This window comes from Leptopilina heterotoma, unplaced genomic scaffold, assembly GCF_015476425.1.
Source record: "Leptopilina heterotoma isolate Lh14 unplaced genomic scaffold, ASM1547642v1 Lhet_1055, whole genome shotgun sequence".
NCBI lineage: Eukaryota > Metazoa > Arthropoda > Insecta > Hymenoptera > Figitidae > Leptopilina > Leptopilina heterotoma.
Window position 1 is genome coordinate 51,511 of NW_025110821.1, and position 22,025 is coordinate 73,535.

Sequence of the window (22,025 nt, forward strand, 5' to 3'; positions counted from 1 at the left end):
TATTCTTACTCGGGAGGTTTTCACGGTCGCTTAATACGAATCCAAAGACAGAATCAAAGAAAAGTACTAAAATGGACTGATTGAAACTTATTTTACTTCTCTTTGTGAAAGAAGAGTCCTAAAAAGGACTGATTGAAAACTATTTTACTTCTCTTTGTGAAAGAAGAGTCCTACAATATTATATAAAAATTTAAAAATTAATAATAATAATTCAATAATAATAATAATAATGTCATTTGAAATTTTCGAAATTAATAATGATTATTAATAATTTCTCAAATTTTATATAATAATATGTTGAAATAAAAAAATGATTTGCAATGTATTATTTAAGATGTATTATAATTACAATATATGTATAGCATTTTAAACAGTCGCGCTTTATTTTACCATTAGGAGAACGTTTGCAGCGCAAGCGTAGTTGCGTCTAAAATTCTTGACGCTTCTTGCCACTCTTTAACTATTACTTACATTGCAAAGTAAATTAGTAAATAGATAAAAAATTTGATCACTTCTCCTTAAGACATTTCTTAATCTCTTTCAACAATGGATTTTTAAGTCAAGATTATTATAGACAAAGTTAGACAAGTATAACTTAAAACGACATAAAGGTAAGAACTAAAAAAAATTTCTAAAACCGTGTATAAGTCATGTAAAACATTTCCTGACGTTTAACTGATTATGATTATAATATAAATAAATATCATTTTTTGATTTTAAAGTCAAATTCTACAGTCCATGTATAAACGATAATTCTCTTAATTCTGTAAGTGCAGTAAATTAAATCAACTTTATTAATGAAATTATTCTTAAAAATTACCTTAATTTGTTTGAAAAAAGTATTCTTTTATTAGTATCACGTAAAATTACAGTCATTAAAATTATCGCCTAATTGTATTAATTACCTAGAATCCTACCGTAATTTATCAGTAACATTAAAGTCATATTACATCATTATATAAAGTACAAATGTTTTTATGTACTTTTCTTAATAATATTAAGATAATATTACATTATCGTTACATTTAATAATACTATAATGTTAGGTAATAATGGTAATTTAATCTATACTTTAGGTTTAGAAAGTATGCCCTTTTGCATGTATGCTACAAAAATTTAAATTGTAAAGTGCAGGTTAAATTTGACTAAACACTGTTGAGATTGTATTTCGTTAAAATGAACCATAAGTGTGACCATGAAGAGAACAGGAGGAAATTTCGCGCTCCGTGTGGTAGAAAAATCGTTTTCGGTAAGAGAAAACCTGAATCGTTCCTCCTGACTGAAAAACTTCAGAATCTTTTAAAAAATTTGTGAATACCAATTATGATATTTCAGATCAAAGATTTCCTATAAGCATTTGCAATACGTGTCGTCTTACTCTTCTCGATCGATAAAAAATAACTTTAAAAAACCTTTACAGCAAATGCCGAATTATGAAGATTTACATTTGAGAAGAGAAACCAGGGTCAATAGAGATTTCTGTAATTGTTACATATGTTTAACAGCAAGGTATTTTGGCCATACAAAGATTGATAAAGGTAACGTACGAGACGTGAGTAATGCAATCACTACAATGAATGGTCTTCACGCTGCTTCAGACGTTTGTAAACTAAAAGAAAAAACTATCGCCGGAAGTTGAGAATCCCAAAAAATTTGTCAAGACTAGCACAACTTGTTTTCAAGAAATTAGTAGAGGTAAAAGGCATTCTTGTAGAACTAAAAGCGGTAAAAGTTACGAAAATTTAAAAAAAAGCGTGGAACAACTTCCACAGAAATAGCAGGAGCAAATAGTTTCTTCCATCTTAAAACGCAAAATAAATACACAGAGTGATATCAGTGGTAGCCATCGTAATAATATTGAGTTGAAATTATCTACCAAAGGATCTCAAACTTTGATGTTGGGGAAAATAAAATGCAAAAGGAAAAACGACCTGTCGTTTGGGCTGATGCAGAGGAACTATTGAATGCTGTTCTAGAAGAGAGGGGTGAAACTGGTAATGTTCTTATCAAAGTTATGGCTGACGTAGGTCAAGGTTTCTTTAAGATTTGTCTAACAATTCTTCCAGAAAAGTTTTCACTAGAATTGGACTACAATATTGATGACTCAGATCAGGAAACTGAATTCAATCCCCCAAGAAAAAGAAGTCTATACTCTGAAGGTGGAAGTATTGGTAAACAAGGGAAGTTGACTGGTGTACACAAATTGATTATGTTGTGTGCAGTACCCGATGTAAAGGAAACTTATGAGAATATTGAACTGTTATTCAAATTAACGAACATTAATAATATTCCTTTCAAGTACGTTTCAGACTTTTAACTTATCCTTATTGTTAATGGACAGCAAAATGCAACATCAACATATCCAAGTCCTTATTGCTTCGTGACATTAAAAGAGTTAAGGAATGGCGCAAAAGAATGCGCGGATCAAGATGAAGATAGCGACGTTAATAGCAGTACAGAGTTAAATTGCTTAGAATCGTGCAATAATGAATGTATGAGATTAAAGACTTATTGAGATTTAAAAAACGATTATCAAACATTTTGTTCATTCGGTGAGAAAAAAACGAATGCCATGCAATATCACAGTACAATAAACCCTCCTCTTTTTGATGAAGCTGATGACGTCTATGTAATTCACAAATGCATAATTCCTGAATTGCATATAATGCAAGGATTCGTCAATCATCTTTTTTGGGATGGTTTAGTGCCTCTTCTTGGACAAGAGAAAGCTCTTTTGTGGCAAAAAAAACTAAAACTCAATCCTAAAAACTACCAAGGTGAGGTTTATGAAGGAAATGCATGTCGAAAGCTTTTTAATGAATCCGATAAACTTTTGGATTCAGAAGTTTCAGCTCACGTTTCACCTTTTAGGCTGCTTCCTTTTATTTCAGCATTTAAAGCCATGAATAAAGTGGTACAAGATTGATTCTCCACAAACGAAGTTGGTCCTGAATTGGATAAACATATAAACGAGTTAAACAAAGTTTTCTAAAGTACCGGGGTTTCAAAAACATTAAAAATTCATGTGATTTTAAAACATTTGAAACATTGCCTATACGTTTTAGACAAAAGAGGATTAGGATTATGGTTAGAACAGGCAAGCGAATCGATTCACAGAGAGTTCCTAAAATTTTGGGAAAGATAGAAAGTAAATGTTGTGACAGACCCCAGCTATTCAACACAATTAAAAAAAGCAGTCATTGAATTCTCGTCACGACACATTTAAATAATAATTTAAGATTTTGAAATACACTGCGATAATAAAGATCTGAGCTTTGAAAATAAGTTGAATAAAAATTTTAAAAAGTATAAAAATTTATTTAAAAAATTGAAAAATAAAAAAAAAAATTTTAATTAAAAAAAATAAATTTTTTTTAAATGGAACCAGAATACCACCACGTCTACGTCGTTGGTTCTGGGAAAAGCTGAGAGTGGTATATCCGAGTATAAAAATTAAAAACAGAAAAATTATAGATACTTTGCTGCGCTATTAAAGCACTGAAAAACAAAAAAATTTTATTGTCTGATTTCTGAGAAATATGAGCAGCTACGATTTTATTTCAAGCAGTTTTTTTAACCTTTAATCGAGTACTAATATAGCTGTGTTTTTTGTTTTTGACGTCATTTTAATCAAACCTAAACATGTTTGAAGCTAACTGTGTTTAATGTATATTATTTTTATTCTTTGGTGGTTAATAAATTTTTTAATGTTCAAATGTCAGAAAAATTGAATTCAAATGAAATAAATAAAGGAATAAATATATTAATAATTGTAAATAATTAACTATTAGTTATTAATTATATTTATTTAATTAAAAACATTTAATTCAGTGCATCAAATTAACTTTCCTTCATAAGTTGATAATCGTAATTAGTAAATAATATGCGAGAGAAAAATCCTCTAAAGTGAAGAGTATTAATTTTTATACCATATATAAGAGGAAAATATGCATTTAGTTTAGAGGATTCAGAATCAAATCAAATTTTAGAAAAACACACTTGGACATTTTTTAGATATTTCAAAAACTGTTGAATAAATTTTAAATTTCAAAGACTTAAATAAAAGCTGAGACTATAATAATTATGTTATATTATAAGAGTTTTTAATTTTGCTCCCCATTTTTCCAGACTGTGCAGCCACACAAACATATTACACGAAAATTGAAAAATTAATCAATTTTTTTTTAAATATCTTAGATGATAAAATCTCTGCAAAATATAAAATAATAATTATTTATATATCAGTCGAAGGAATTTAATAGGCTTTCAAATAATCTAAGAACCAAGTTTCTATTATTTTTTTTATTGTTTATTGTTTATACTCCTGCCCTATTGGCCTTATGCACTTCGAGAAGAGTCCCCGAGAAATACTTTTTTTGGATTAAGCATAACCATTCTACATTTGAAAATTTTCTATACATTAACCTAATTTGCGTCTACAGCCGACTTTATTAGGAGTACTCGCATTCCGCCTGGACCACCCGTCAATGGGTTTTCTCGCCAGAGAAGAGGGAAACTGTAGAAAACCTCTCCTGAGTACAACCAGTTTATCGACAGTCGAGTTTTAATGGTGTGTACCGGACAATAATCGACGGTGCAACATCATTATACCTCGACGTCGAACCTCCCGCTCAGATTGTCTTAGCTCGCCCGTCGTTCGTACCGACAATTTCTGACTGTAGTGTATATTTTATTTTAAATCAATAATATAATTATTATTAATTTCAAAACGTTACATAATAATAAAATTCTTTTAATAACCACACACTTTTATTTATTATTAATGTTGTCAGTTTTTTCTGACCTCCTTTTCTCTGTTGGTTTATGTATTTCTTTAATAATTTGTTTTAGAATTAATCTTTTTAAATTTATAGATAATACACACTTCTCAGATGAAGCAGATAAATATACGTTTTTTTATCTGCAATGAAAGACATTAGTAAAATTAATTATTTATTAGTTATTAAAATATGTAAAGGAGAATGGGGAGTTATGAAGCACGCTTTGTTTATGAGTTGTAACTTCAAAAAATTTTCTTTTCAAATTTTCTCCACTTGAATCTCTAGAGGGTCTTTAAATATGCTTATTGGTTAAAGTATTTGCATGAAATAAAATATAATCGACAATTTCTTTCAGTTGGGCAAAAAAGCTGCTTTGTCCCCACTCCACGAGCTGCATCAAGATAAATTCTTACTTTGATTTTTATGTCCTTTTTTAATTATTAAAATAATGAATCGATAAATATCACGATTTTTTATATTAAACTGCAGATTGTAATCTTCAAATCCGTACAAAAAAAATTAAAAAATATTAATAAACAAATTGTCTGGATTTTAAAAAAAAAAGTTATTTCTAATACTGTTTGAGCTAGATTAATCACTTTTGTCTTAAAAGTTGTAGGAAGATACAAGGAAGAACGATGTTTATATCCCGATTTTCTAAAATAAAATTTGACTGAGATATGCTCATTGTTTATAGTAAAAAAATTGACCATTTTTAAAAATTTATTTTTAGCAATACAAATTTCTTTTTTTATTCCGCAATACATGTTATCAAAAATATAGACCCTTTAGAGTAAAATGCAACTTGAAAAAATTTTTTTTTAACGATTCACAAATTTGACACTTAATGCAAAAAAAAGTTTGTTAATTAACAATTAGATTATGGAAAAACTATTAATCCGATTGGGTCAAAATTTTTTATGCTTATTAAGCGCTGTTATAGTCAGCAAAAATATATATTCCCACCTGAATTGTTTCATATTCAACATGAGCTGCAAAACGTATTTGCACCTCAGTCTTATTCCTGCCTTTAAAGTGTAATATTGAGTATTATAATAAATTGTCACTCCCAGAAGTGATAAAAAGTAAACTGTGTCTATTTTATAAATTAAACCGTAACATTTTGGCGATCCTGCCAGGATAGCAACAAACGACGTAAAAGTAATTCGTCAAACTGTGCTATCTTCGAGTGTTAACCTGATTTTCTACGGAAAATATAATTGTTTAACCTAAGGAGGAAAGGCTCCGTAGGTACTCTACGGATACCTTCAAGAAATTTAATACGTCATATTAATTGAGGTGCTTGAGCTTGTCGATCTAGACAATAAGTCTCAGAAGAAAACGACTTCTGGAGGAATTTCATCCAACTGCAGAACTAGGCAGATACGTCAGCCACTTACTTGGGGGTGTTTTGCAGCAGTGTCTACGGCCACTCTTTATACATCACCAGGGCCCAGAAGAAGCAGAAATACGTAAGACTTATTCAACGAATGAATCATATTTGATTTATATGTTTGATTTATTAAATGGTAACTAGACTACGCGTGTTAGTAAGTCTTAGTTTCCTCAATAAAATAAAACTATTTCTCTAATTAACCTTGTTGTAAGTGTGTAGCCACTTGAACAAGTGAAGAGAATTAAACACACATATAATTATTGTTACGCGAAACATTTATTTACACCCGGGGTGCATGATTATTCCCGGAATTTCAAAATTCTAATTTTCTTGGCATAGAAATCTTTATTATCGAAGTATTATTTTTCATAATTTTTTGAAACCAAATTTATACTTTACATAATACTTATATTTTCAAATCGTCATTTATTCTAATTATTAATAATTAGATTACTTTTTAAAATAATTTTTAATTTAACGTAGAATTCATAAACTCAAAATTAATTTTTCTAAATGATCATTAGTCATAAATTTTGTTTCACCGAATAACTGCCTAACCTAAAATTTATTTTTACTGATTGATATTTATTATAACCTTTATGTTTGATAATTATTATTTAACATAACCATTTAATTTCCTAATTATCGTATGTTATAAATTTTAGTTGTAAAAAATAATAGTTATTATAAATTTAATTTTTTTGAATAACCATTTATCATTATAGTTAAATTAACAAACATTCTGTTTTTTAAATGTTCAATTATCCAAAATTCAATTTTCCATAATTTTTATTTAATTGAATTTGTGTTTATTATAAGTTTAACTTTTTTGAAAGCGTTTTACAGTAAAATTTATTTCTCTAAATTCTGTTTATAAAAATTTTTATTTGCTAAAATTAATGTAAAAACTAAAATATATTTACCCGAATAGCCATTTGACATCATTTTTGTAGATACGAATGATTACATAATCTAAATCCATTTATAACCTATAAATTAAGGGACACAATTTTTAAGTTACTAAGTAACATGTTATTATAAATATTCATAAGATTTTTGTATCATTTATCATAGAAATAATTTTTTGGAATAACTAATAAGTCATTGTCTTTAAATAATCAAATTACCGTTAGACATAATTTTTAATTTAAAAAATTAATATTTATTATTTGATTATTACTCTTAATTATAATTCATTTTAAATTTCATTCAACCGGAGAAACTTTTGACCCAAATATCATGTTTTTATATCTGTATAATTGAAAATTTATTACAACGAATTTTTGTGTGTTTTAATGTAAATTTTTTGTAAGAGTAACATAACCTAAAATTTACTGACACTAAATGCTAATTGATATAATTATCAAATCACGTAAAATAAAAATACATCATTTTGCTTCCTCATGAGGAAGCTTTGCATTGGTGACGATTTTCAATTTTTCAAAACAAGGTTATATGGACTCATTTTCATCTAGAACATATGTATATTCAATTATGAGCAAATGTCCAGATGTATGTGTGTGTGTATGTATGTGTGTATGTGTGTGTGTATGTGTGTATGTGTGTGTGTGTGTATGTCACAAAAATTGTGTACAAATTATCTCAGACAAATTTTGATGGATTGTCCTGAAATTTTGCAGGTTTATTGCAGTCATTAATACCTGAAATCTGACACAAGGATTTTCAAAAATATGTACAAAATTTTTTTTTATACAATTTTTTTAAAATTCAGAAAATTTTTTTTTTGTATTTTCTGAAATAATTTTTTTATTTGTTAATATTTTTATTAATTATTCTCAAAATTACATTCCTGGCAAGAAAACGAATCGATTGATGTATACAAAGTATATATTTTATCAAAATTTATAAAATTAATAAATATTTTTCTTTTTCACAAAAAATTCAAATTTGGTATTTTTTTCATAATTAATTTAATATTAATATTAATATTTTGAAATGATTATTCTATCATAAAATAGAAGCAATTGGCAAATGAAAGTGTAAATTTCACCAAATATTTATACAACAACTTATAAATGATTTATATAATTTTATTTTTAACCAATCTTCTGGACGAACCCTTTTGTACATAATTTTTCAAAAGTTTGCAAAACCGCAATTTTTATATATTGAGGAAGCTTAACGGTCATAAAATGAACAACTTGTTTTAATTTGTAGATATAAAATTTTTCATAACTTTCACATTCTCGAATGTGAAATGCACATAAATACTGTTTTTCGAAATTCCATGCAAAATATTAATCATGCAAGAAAATTCCCAATTCGCCAAAAATGGCGGGAGCCTGTTTTTAGACTGTTGTTTCCCATCTCATTGTTTTATTTTTTGGTTGTGACAGTAGATAAAGTAGACCATGGTGGCGCTACCGGTATTTTTTATTCGTATAAACTGGACAAGGCGCGAAGTTTAAAATTATGAAAAGTTTGTCTTGCCATCAACTGCTGCCTCTATCGGCCATTTTTGTACTATTATTTTTTTTAAATTCTTTTTACGTGTATAATGTATATATATATATATATATATTCATGCTTTTATCAATTGCATATGTTTTGAAAATTTTTAATTTCTTTTAAAAAAAATGTTTAGAAATAGGTATTTTTAATTCATTTAAGATCAAAAACAATGCAAGAAACAAAATTGTCACACCTAAACAACATTAATTACTTTGATTATGATTTTGAATCGCCTAATAAATTTATTAATTAGAAAGTATTAATGTTTAAAATATTAAAAATAAACTAATTATAATTGATATTTAAATTAAAATAAAAGTATTTTAGTTATGTTTATAAAGAATTAATTTATACAAATTAAAGAGAATTGTTTCATGATCTTCTTCCACGGAATAAAATGAAAAAGAAAACTAATTTCTTCAACTTTGTTTAAAAAAATTATTTCTTGGTCATAAAATGAAATATAAAAATTTTTTAATCCATCAAAATAATATTTAGGCGATGTATTAAATGCAAAACGTTTAAACAGTATCTACGGTTTTAATTTTTATTTTATCAGCAATTATGTTTATGCGTGTGTGCGGAGAAAACTGTAAAATAAGGTAAGGACAATAGAAAAATATAATTTCTTTTAAATATTTTATTGGCAAGAATACATTTTTAAACAGTTTAAATTTTTAGTTTATCAACAATTATGTTTGTGCGTATGAGCGAAGAAAACTGTAAAATGAAGTAAGTATAATTGAAAAAAGTAATAATTTTGTTGGCAAGATATATTTAAATTAATGTAAATGATATACGCAAGCATCGGATTTATTCTTCATTCAGAAGAGTTTGAATTGGGTCAATGAAAATAATTGATACTTCTTCCAGAAATTGTCTTCGTGAGTAGCCTCCTGGTTGACTCAATTTTGACCACGCGTCAAAAATCTTTTGGTCTTTTAATACTTCATTACATTTTCTTAATGTTGTAATTCTGTTGCCCTCTTCGAGGGATTTCAAATCTATTAAAAGTCCACTCTGGTGCTCAGCAAGAGTCTCTAAAATTATAGAATATAATGTATGTTAAGATAATTTAGGATAATTATTATCAATAAAATCTTATTGAACATAAGAATATATAAATTAAATTAAATTAACTGAAATATCTAATTTAATTTGGTGCTAAAAGTATCCCCTAACGGTTAGTGGAATGGAATTTTAACATATTTCATTTAATATTAAAGTTATTGAAAATTTTTTAAATTTTATATTTATTTATTTATCTAATTATAAAAAATTTTAAATCTTAATGTACGGTTGAAAGAATTTTCATAATTTAAATTGAATTTATTATTTTTGGAAAAAAGTGTATTGACGAAAAAAAATTGACAACCTTATTTGTCCATTTTGAGAAAAATATTACCAATTTATAAAAAATAGCTTTAAGCTCTAAAAACGGAATTGGACAATTTTTTAAGTGCAATCAGTAAATCACCTCAAATTTAAAATTTAATTTGTAAAAATAAATTATATCATTTTATTCCTAGTGTTATATACAAATAAAATTTTTGTTTAATAAATTTTTTATTTTCAAAACATTTTGTTAATTGTTTATTTATAAATTGATTCTACAAAATTGTATTTTATTCTGTCTCATCAAAAATTAAAATATAAATAATTTTTGATGACGCATACAAAAAAAACTATTTCTTTTAGTAGCCTTCATAAGTAAAGAATTTGAAAAATTATTTTAAAAAACTTATTCACACAATCTCTATTTTTTGTATATTATACTTCAATGCAAAAAATCTAGTTTTTACAGTGGTAAAAAAGGTTTTGAAAAAATTTGTTTTTAATTCAAATTTTCAAAAAATTAGGTTATAAACAAATTTTTACAAACATTTCATTTTAATTTTAGAAATTTATTGTAATCACACTAAAAGTAAAATATGGTTTTAGGTTAAAAATTTAATTTTTCAATTTTAAAAGATAAATAGAGACACTTTAAGAGTGATCAAGTAGTGAACATACTTTAAACTTCTCTTTGGGTGTCTAATCATTCCCAGTTTTCCCTTCTAGGGTTAAAATTAAATCGAAAATAATGAATTACATACTCGTAAAATCCCAAATATCAGTCTGATTTTTAAATCGCTGTTTCAAGGTTCTATTATATGATTCGCAATCGTTATTTGTGCGTTTGGTCAGGCCGAAAACAGTGTAACCGGAGGGTGTAATTCTGTTGGTCCATTGGCGTTCATAATAGATAAAGAATCGTCCTAAGTGGACTTTTGCTTCATCACTCAAGGAGTTTTTAAGTTCTCTATAAACATTGGCAATTTCATTTGCTGGCAATAAAGGAAGTGCCATGATTAATCTTATGAAATTATGGCACTCAGGGAACTCTATCAGCAATTCCTCCAGATGTAGAGTTCTCACGTTTCCCCAATTACACTAAAAATAAAACAATTTGTCATATTTTAATTGTAATTAAAAATTAGAATAAATAAAAAATTATAAAAACTTTTTGATTTTCTTCTAACCACAAATCAAATATAGGTATATTATCAAATTGTATACTATATTATATTTCTCTACATATTTTTAAAATAATTATAACATAAAATGTATTTGTTTTCATAGTTATACTAATTTTTATGAACTATTGGAATTACGTTTTTCTAAATAAAATACAATGTTAGATTAAAAATTATTTTTGACGTTTTTGGTAAAAATATTTAAAATTATAATGTTTTAATTATAATTTTCAAGAAAAATTGTTCTTTTCTTATATTTTGTATATACCAGGAACAAGTAGTACGTAAAAACCATAATTTTTTTACTTCTTAACATATTTAGAAAAAAATGTTGTTTTATTTTTTGTTTATTTTATTACAATGACACTTTTTGTTAAATTAAGCCAAAGATATTTGAGACACGATATACAGCTGAATTTTTAATAAAAATTTTAAAATAAACTTTTTTATGCATTTCTTTAGAACTATATATTATTAATAATTACGTTAAATAAACCTTTGTTAAAAAAACAAATTTTACTATTTATCTTTAAGTTAACAAAGAAATTAAAAAAATTAATAATGTTTTTTATATCTAATTAAACTAAAATAATTACCTTTACATGATGATACAAACACCCATGTGTTTCGACTCCAAAAAACGCTATTCGTAATGCTGCTCTCAGAGCCGTCTCAAAGTCGCACATTGCTTCCACTACATTAAAATTTAGAAGCAACCGTTTTAGTTCCTCTAAAACAGCTGTGTACGAGCCTGTAGACTTTCTTTCCATCAATGCCCAAGCGAATGGAATGCTCTACAATTAATGCAAAATATTATGTAAATTCTTATTAATATTAAACATAAAACCTTTCAAAATAAAAATTTTTATTTAAAATTTTTCCTATTTTAAAATTCTTTTAAATTGATTATGCATACAATGTTTATAAAAATTGTGCTTTTTGTTTATCATAAAAACATGACAATATGATTTCTATTGCACTTACATATTTATAAGTACAGAAACGAAGAGACAAAAATAACACTCAGGAAATACATTTATTATTTGTAATTATTTATTTATAAAAAAACAGGGTGTCTAGCGAATTATGATTTTCAAATTCCCGGCAAAATCCCGGATTTCCCGGACCTAAAACTAAATTATTCCCGGATTTATTTTTAAGACATTAATGACTATATACGATTAAAATTTCATAATTTTTTAAATACAGAGAAAACTGAATTATCCGAACTAATTCAGGCAGGATTTGGTTCAGATAATCAAAAGTTCGAATAATAGAAATTGCAATTATTTTCGTTTATATAAATGATCGTTTCGGAATTATTTTGCAACATCCAATGGCATTTATGTATTCTTTTAGATATTTACATTAAAAGTCACTGAGGTTCAACTGCAATAAGTTAAAAACATTAGGATTTATATTTAAACTTTCAATTTAAGTTTTCTAAATTCAATAGTTTTAGAGTTGTAGATAATTGAAAATAAGTCTACTTTTAAAAATCCAAACATTTCGTTACCTATAAAAAATGAAAAAATAGATTTACAATAATATATTTTCATCCTAATTGAAAATGTGAACTGAAATTTAACGTGAAATTGACTATTACCTATAATATATCTTTTTAAAATTTTTGAAAAATATAAGACTGAAGGTAGTTCTCCGGCTTCTATACACTTGTAAAAATTTATTTTCTTCAAATTTTGAGGAAAAATGTTTCTTCGGGTGCCCTTTAATTGTGGTAAAAATTTCAAAACCCTTTGCGATGCTAAATTTTGACTTATTCAAGTTCAAACTTTTACTTTTCCATGCGATTATGTTAAAAATAAAAAATGTCAACCACAATATCTCGTTTTTTGACATGGCAAAAGGTTTTAAAATTTTTACCACCTTTAAAGGGTACCCGTAGAAATATTTTCTCAAAATATGAAGAAAATCTATCAAAAATTAATTTTTAAAAGAGTAGCTGCCAGAGAACTATATCTTAAATTGAATTTTTTTTATAGATTTTAATAAATTAGCGAAACTTTCCAAAAATTCCCGGATATTTTTTTCAATTCCCGGGTTTTTCCCGGTCGAACTAAATTCCCGGCAAATTCCCGGTTTTCCCGTTTTTCCCGGACGCTAGACACCCTGTAAAAAATTAATAATAAGTATTTAATTAGTAATAATAATTATTGTTAATCGATAAAATAGATTAAAAAATAAAGTGTCAACACTGACCTCACTATCGTACACTCCACGCCACTTATTTTTTAACCTATTGTGTACTCAGTCTTAAAAGGAGGGTCAGGGTTTTAAAATAACTTTTGTACTGAACAATTATATTTAATGCAATTAAATATTTACTTACAATTATGGTTTTTAACCATTTCTGAAAGATCTAGTTGTACATGTTTTATTTTTAGATAAAATTTTGTTGAAATAATTATTTCCCTGTGTTTTAATTTTAATTTTTTCTTTTAGAACAGATACAAATATAAAAATTGCAAAGTTTTTTTTAAATTTTTTAATCAACAGAACTGATTTTTCTTAGTAAATTTTTTTACTAAAATCGTAAATTTTTTCAGTTATTAAATTAAATTAATTACGTGTAAGGGAAATTATATTGTTGTGCTGTAAATTCCGCTTTGTCACTGAAATGGTTAAAAAAATTTAACTATCGACGCAGGGAACGGAGGTCGGGGTTGGCAGTAAGTCGCCAGTTTATTTAATTTATTATTTAATATTATTTTTATATTTTTTTTTCATTTTATCAACCCCACATAACCTTGGAGAGCGGAATCCAAGGTATACGTATGCAGATTTCCCAAAAGTCCCTAAGCAAAGAAAAAAATTTACTGCGTCACGTCAAAATACAAAAAATTGAACAAGTGTGTGAGAAAAAATTTAGATTTCTGGAATAATATTAATTTTTTTTTTAATTTATTACTTTGTCAATTTATAATTTGAAAAAGCTTACTCAAAATGAATCAATTTTCTGATTCATTTTGTGTTCAGTTTTTTTCTGCGTTTAGAAGTTAGTGACATTAAAAGGGTTAAGCATTAAATTTTTTATTTTCGGGTGATCTGTTTGAAAAATGATGTCTTATAATTATCTTACTTTCTTTTTCTTTAAATTAAAAATAGTTAACAAAGTAATTATATTTACGTGGTTGAATGTTTCTGCTCGAAGTATTAAAAATTGTGAAGCTTCTGGTACATTTGGTACCACTTTGAAGGTTGCGTCAATAGATAAGTGACAATGTTGGCAAACTTGATTTGCGAAATTGATGTCCACGAATACAATTGACACGTCCCCGTTAACTCCAACAGCCGATGAAATATTCAGAGAGCCATTACGATGATTTTTTAAATGTTGAAATTCATTGGAGTTTATTAAAACACCATATGCTGCTAATGATTCTACTTTTGGTAGTGTAAACTTCCTTCTCCATTTGTACATACTGTTTTCGCATTGCGCAAAAGTTGCACTTACTGAAGCTTCCTCATGTCTAGAAATATTTGCAAAAAATGGCGAAATAAGAAAAATAAAGAATAAAGAATTTTTGTAATCTATATGTATACTCTAATTAAATTAGTACATATATATATTTTTTAATGGAATGTAAAATTTTCTTTTTATAAACAATTAATTTTTTTTTGCATTAAAATTTTTAAGAATTTTTTTTTTATTCAAATTGAATTGTGAATTTCGAAAAGGGATCAACTCGGTTTTTGAAATTTTAACAGATATTTTATTTTTTTATTTATTTTTATAATGTAATAAATTTATTTGAGCTCAAAAACAATTTCGCATTGGGTTAGAAAACATATAATCTAAGGTTAAAAGTCAAAGGAAATCATACTTTGTGCAACACCTGCTGGAAAATAAAAACTTTTCTTTCACATAAATGTAGCAGAAAGTGGTAAATTTCTACACATTTAAAAGTGTGCAGGAATGTGTACTTTCCCGCCCACTTTTGATTACTTTTCAGTACACTTTTCTTGTAAACAGCATAATATACACAATAATCAACATAAAACTATATTTATTACTTAGAAAAGTATAAAAGTAACTTTTTCGGTAACAGGTGTTGCAAAATGTACTATTAATACATTTTTCTCCGCTAAAAATATCTCGAATGTAATTTTGTTTTTTAAAAAAACGTCGCTGAATGTGTGTAATAATGCAAGAAATACAAAAAAAAGTGAAATATGTAATAACTCTGAGTAAGCCCTTTTCAAAAATTCACTATTCAATTATTAGCTAATTTAAATTAATGTAATTTGTGAAAAAAGTAGCTTTTACAGCGTATCTACTAATTTCGTTTCAGAAAATTACCGGTTAATTCTCGGTTTATCTTTTTAAATTTCAAATTAAGCTTATCTATTTACATAAATGTATTCAACAAAAAATTGAAACAAAACATTTTTTATTTGAACAAATTATTATAAAAAAAAAAGTTTCAAGCAAAATTAAAAAAATCCCGGTTCAGGAAAAAATTAACGGTTACTTTCCGGTTAATTAAAATTCCCGGTTTTCCAGATCATTAGACACCCTGTTTTATTGTCACATATATGAAAAAGTATCAGAATAGTAGCAAATTGTAAAAAAATTATTTTAATAGAGGGCGAGGCCTGCAATAACAATATACGTACCACATTCTTTACATAAGAATTACAACAATTAAAATAACTTTTATTTGTTGTTATGTATCATAAGTTAGTAATTATTTCTAATATATATATATAGAAACTACATAACTAACCTTTCATTTTAAATTTACTTAGAAAATTTAATTTTTAAAGAATTTCCGATTTAATTCCCACCTTTTTAAATTGTTATGAATTGGAGGTTATGATTAATTATCTTTTTATGACGAAATAATTTACCTTTCCTAATTAATATATTGTTCTATAAATCGTGTTATAATTTCTGTGGCGGGGAAATTAATTGAATCAAATTAATACTTACAATTGTCGGATGTTATCGTAGCATTTTCGAAAAGTTTCTTTTGAATTGATGACTTTTGTATACAAGTCCCTTTTAAAAGCTTTAACCTTCACATTTTTCTTATTGGGCGGGTGTGTATGCTTTTTATTTTTATTTATCGAAAAAACGTCATTCTTTGAGGTCGCCCGTACTCGACATAGTCCCAACTTATAGTGTTTACATACGTAATGACTGAAAAGGTTAAACAATGTAAACAATCGTTAAAAAAAGTGTATGCGGTGATACTTCTGAAATTGACATTTTTTATGTCTCGATTAATTTTCTAAAATCTACTCTTCTAAGAATCTGATGTTTACTTTTCCTAAACATTATATACAAAAAGAAGGAAAATTATTGTTTTATAAATAATTGAAATTTAAATTATGGTCCGAGTAAAAATTCGATTTCATCTCCAACGCTTTCTTGTTTATTAACCCAGTAAGAAACGAAAAATTGAAAAGGATTGAAATAATTCAAACTCTGTATGGTGTAGTAGAAATTATCCAATACTTTTGAATGCCATTTCTGTCCAATACTTTTCTATACCATGATAGGACCACGTTTCGTCTAAAAATGAATGCTATTCAATTCTTTTTGTAATTTTTAACAAAGACAAAATTTTTTTCTGAATGCTTTCCAATCCCATCCGAAATTATTACAGCCTGTCATTATATCACTTTTCAATTTTTCATTGGAACCGCGTTTCTGCATGCATTCAAGCAATCTTCTGGATTTTTGTAATTTATAAGATACATACAGTGGCAGATTTTGTAAAAAGTGTTTGTGTTCAAAGAAAAACTTGCTGAAAAATTGATTGTTTACCAATTTAACGTCATTTAAACGAGTCAGGTCCGTTATTCTGTTAGACAATAAATCATAACCTAAAAATTTCAGAGACCTTTAAACACTTTTAACCCTCTTAACTGATAATTTAATAATTATTTCTTTTTAAAATAGCAAATAAATTCATGAGTGCAGTTATTTAAAAGTAATTGAACATTCTATATGTCAACAATATTAGTATTATATTATTATACTACTGTCGCGGAATTCAGAAGCATAGGGCAGAAATGGTATTCAAAAGGATAGAATTTTTTTAATGCTTCTTAATCTTTGCTTTCTTACTGGGTATTCAAGAGGATTGATATCGTTACTATTTATATTGCTCTCACTGGATAGAAAAGTATTGGACAGAAATAGCATTCAAAAGAATAGAATCTTTTTAATACTTTTCAATTTTTCGTTTCTTACTGGGAAATGATTGAATGAATATACTGATATACAAATGAGATTGAAAGATTGTTTTGATGACATTATAAAATTACGGTGTGAAGTTTGTATGTTTTACTCACAAAAAATATATTTTAATTCTGCCATAATGTGAATAAATGTGAAAAAAATTCATTTCTCATCTCCGAAGCCTTTTTCTTCAAATGTACAAGTTTTTTTTTTTTTTAATATTTATCTGTATTGTTTTGAAAAAATTAACTTAAATAACCATAAAATTAGATACTCTAACTAAATTTATATTTTAATCGAACTGCATATATTTGGTATTAAAATATGCAAATTATTATTTTTTATGTAGTGTAATTTTATTATGTATTACTTACGTGAACGGTAATAGCGTGTATTTTTAATAGAGAAACTCGCGAATCAAATAAAATTTATCTAATGGAGTAACAAAGTCAATCAATTTTAATAAATTTGTCTCCGCGAATTTTATTACAATTTTCAAAAATAATAAATAATAATTAATTTTAGTTCAAATAAGTGAATTTTTTAAAATTTCAAGTTGACACTTGGAAGTAAAATTTTTTATGATTTTCATTTATATTTTCTAATTTGTAACAAAAAAACCATTAATGAAAAATAAAAATGATATACCACAATGAATTTTAAGAAACGAATAAATTACTTGAACCATAATCTCTAATTCTTCATGGAGTCGATTATTTTGAAAAGCTTTGAACTAGTGTTGGATGTCGAGCCGAGAAATGATCGTTATCGTTCGAAAAAAATCGAATAACGAGAATTCTGTTTTATCCGAACTATGCAACATTCCATTGTTTTTATCGTATTGTATCGCTCGAAAAGAACGATCAAACTTTGTTATTTGTCAAAGTTGACATTTACCATTATTTAGAATTTCTGAGAATCTTTGAATGGATGAAACTGTAAAATGGAGAATAGAAAGCGAAATAATGAGGAAGATTTTGAGACAAATGTTAATCTAACGACAAGGTTTTTCAATAAAAATTATTGATTGTTAATTAGATATTTCTATTTTAATTACAATAATTATCAATTATTCACAATTTTATTTATTTTATTTACAATTTTATTTTGTTTATAATTTATTTTATTTACAATTTTATTTTATTTATAATTTGATTTATTTACAATTTTATTTATTTTTATTTATTATTACAAGAATTTAAACAAAATTAATAAAAAATTGTATAAAGTGTTAAAAATATAACAATAAACGTGTAAAAATTTTTATCTTTTTATTTTAACGAATACGCATAGTACTCACTATTTTATTTTATTTACAATTGAATATAATATTAAAATTTAATTTACAATTTAATTTATTTTATTTACAATTTTATTTATTTTTATTTATTATTACAAGAATTTAAAAAAAATATGAAAAATATTGTATAAAGTATTAAAAATATTACAATAAACGTATAATAATTTTTATCTTTTTATTTTAACGAATACGCATAGTACTCACGTAGAAAACACCAGTCGGTTCAAAAATAAAAGAAGAAAACAAGGAGAATTATCTTTGGGGGAATCCTTTGAATATTCTTTTGAAAATGGCTGCAAAGTAGGGAAATGTAAATTATGTGCTCCTGAAAAGAATATTACAATTAAAATGAAGGACAGTAATACTACTGGAATAAAGCGTCATCTGCGGGACAAACATCCAGATGTATATGCTAAGACATACACGACTAACGATGTGCTGTCAAAATCAAATAAACAAGTAAATAGATTGTAGAAACCAGAATATTTTAATTTTAATTAAATTATTAAATTTTAATTTAAAATTATTATAATTCTTGTTATTAATTAATTAAAAAATTTTTAAATACGTAATTTGAATCTATATTAAGGGTTTTGAGTGCCTATGTATTTTCAATTTAATTTTTATATTACGTTTTTACAATAGACTTTTAATCAAGACGTTTTTAACTCGAAAGTAGTCGACTGGATTGCAATGAAGTACCTTCCGTTCTCTTTTTTTGACGATGAACGTTCACAAGAAATTTTCAATTATTTAAATCCGAATGCGGACATGCCTCTAAGAAAGAAACTTCATTCGTTAACAATGGAACGATATTCTGAACTTGAGAAAGTAGTCTTAAAAATTTTACAAACGAATAATTCGAAAATTTCATTCACGTTGGATGGCTGGACATCTATTGCTAATCGATCCTATTATGGAGTAACCGCGCACTTTGTAGACGAATTTTGGAAATTACACTCTTTGGTTCTCTTTTTTATTCCATCTAAAGGTAAACACACAGGGAAAGAAATTGCAGAAGTTTTTTTCAAGGCAGTTCATGAGTCTCAAATCGAAGACAAAATTGAAGGGATTACTCTGGACAATGCATCAAACAACACCACATTTATGGCTCACTTATCACAACTTTTAAAATTTAATAAAACCGACAAACACTTTAAATGTTATGCTCACATTGTACATTTAGGAGCTCAGGATTTACTCAAAACTTTAAAACTGGAAAAATCTCTGTGTACAGAGAATGAAGACGAGTTAGATGGAAATATCGAAGATGATGATGACGGAGATAATAACGTGAATGAAGATGATGAATCAAGAATTGAAAATTTAATTGATTGTGATTTACCCGCGGAAGAAAACTTTCCTCTTGTTAAATTAAGACAACTGTTTAAAGTTATAAAACTTTCTGAACAGTGGCGCATCAAATTGGAAAATTGCTGTAACATCACTGAGGAAAAATTTCACGTCCCGAACATGGACGTATCGACAAGATGGAATTCAACCTTTGCAATGATTCAGACTGCTCTTAAAATGCAACGCGCTTTACTTCTTATATGCGAATTAAATGGAAAATTAAAAAAATACCAAATTACAGAACAAGAATGGATATTATTGAAGAAAGTATTCCAAATTTTAAAATCTTTTAAAGAATTAACGGAAATTCTAAGTGGAGAAAAGTATCCAACTTTATCTTTGGTTGTGACTGGTTTTAATTTACTTCTGGATATAATTACAAAGCACATCGATAAACTTAATGCAAAACCTGAAACTGATATGACTATGTCCGACTGCAGTATTTTAGAAGGATTAAAAGCCTGCTTTGACAAATTGATGAAACACTATCAGAAAAGTAACTGGGTGTATTGTGCAGTTCTCATTCTAGATCCAAGGTTTAAGGTTGAAAGGTTTTATCAGACATCCTGGGGCAAAGAAATGGTTTCCGCTTCGTTGAAAAAATTTGAAACAATGTATAAAAGTACCTATTATACGCCAAAGGTATATTTAATTATGTAATACATTTTCAAAATTAAGTATGAATTTAAATTGTATAAAAATGAAATAACTCTAAATCCATGAAAAAATAATTAGTCACCATATTACTTTGCGATTTATAATATAGAATGATATTAAATATTTTTTACTTATAGGAAAGTACTGACAATTCTGTGAGAGTCGAAAATTTAGAATCATCAGATGATTCTGAAGAAGAGGAATCTCTTAACTTGAGCGGGTTTTTTAAAAACAATGTAAAAGAAAAGAACAATTCTCAGCAATGGCATAAAGAACTAGATTATTATTTAGCTCAACCATGTGCAGATGCCAAAGTAAATATTTTAGAGTGGTGGTCCCAAAATGAAAAGTTGTATCCGACATTATCTTTGATGGCTAGGGACTTGTTCAGCATCCAAGCCACATCAGTTCCATCAGAAAGGCTGTTTTCACGTGGTTCTTTAACAATACGAAAGCACAGAAACAGGCTGAACAATGAATCAATCAAATATCTCATGTGCTTAAATTCTTGGGTTTCGTGCTCATTAGCAGATAAAATACAATCTATGATCAACAAATAATATTTAATTGATTTGTATAAGGAATTTTTGATTATTTGTAAATCTCATTTTTGAATTATGATAATCAACGTTCAATTTATCTACAAATAATAACTTTATCTTAATAAATATATAATTTAAATAAATAACAAATTTATTTTGTAATTACGGCTATTTATTGTTAATAAAATATTTTTAAAAATTCATTTAATAATAATATTAATATTTTTTAAGTTCGTATGAAATGTTAATTTAAATTTTTTAAAATAATTTGATAAAATAATAGAATTTCTAAAAAATAAATATTTTTTTATTTAATAGTTAGCATGTAAAAAGAAATTATTTTTATTTTTTGAAGTAAAAATAAAAATCTAAATTAATATATGAACTATAGAAATTTTCTAATAAAGAACTTTATTTGCATTAAAAAAAGTAAAAATGTTAATTTTAATCCAGAATGTTACTCATTTTTTCTCCATTATAATTATTGTAAAAAAATGTGCAATTTTTACTATTTACAAAGTAAAGCCAACGTTTTTTAGAACTTTTACGCTTTTCTAGTAGCTTGTTAATTTCGGATAAAATTTTGCTACGCTTGAAATACATTTTTATAAGAAATTAGGAAAATTTACTTTGAACCTAAAGAAATTTACTCCGAAAATAGTAAAAGCTGTTGGAAATGGAAATGCGTCCAGAAATCTTTTAAAAACCAAAATAGTCAGCTCTTCAAATTTTTTGTATTATTATTATTATTATTATTATTATTATTATTATTATTGATCGATCGAATTCTTTAAACA

General features: G+C 26.2%; 1 protein-coding gene across 1 annotated transcript; it reads right to left on the reverse strand.

The window, feature by feature from the left end:
- Positions 1-9,462: 9,462 nt before the first annotated feature.
- On the reverse strand, positions 9,463-14,607 carry LOC122502038. The gene is made up of 4 exons (XM_043611897.1): positions 14,314-14,607; positions 11,762-11,959; positions 10,746-11,082; positions 9,463-9,689 (listed from the first exon to the last, which is right to left on the reverse strand). The coding sequence occupies exons 1-4, from the start codon at positions 14,605-14,607 to the stop codon at positions 9,463-9,465; spliced, it is 1,056 nt and encodes a 351-aa protein (XP_043467832.1).
- Positions 14,608-22,025: the final 7,418 nt, after the last annotated feature.

Coding starts and splice junctions, on each gene's coding strand:
- LOC122502038 (XM_043611897.1), bottom strand. CDS start 14,607: ATGTACAAATGGAGAAGGAAGTTTACACTACCAAAAGTAGAATCATTA. Junction 11,960..14,313: donor GAGCAGAAACATTCAACCAC/GTAAATATAATT, acceptor CATTAATTGTAG/AGCATTCCATTCGCTTGGGC. Junction 9,690..10,745: donor TGATATTTGGGATTTTACGA/GTATGTAATTCA, acceptor CTATAATTTTAG/AGACTCTTGCTGAGCACCAG.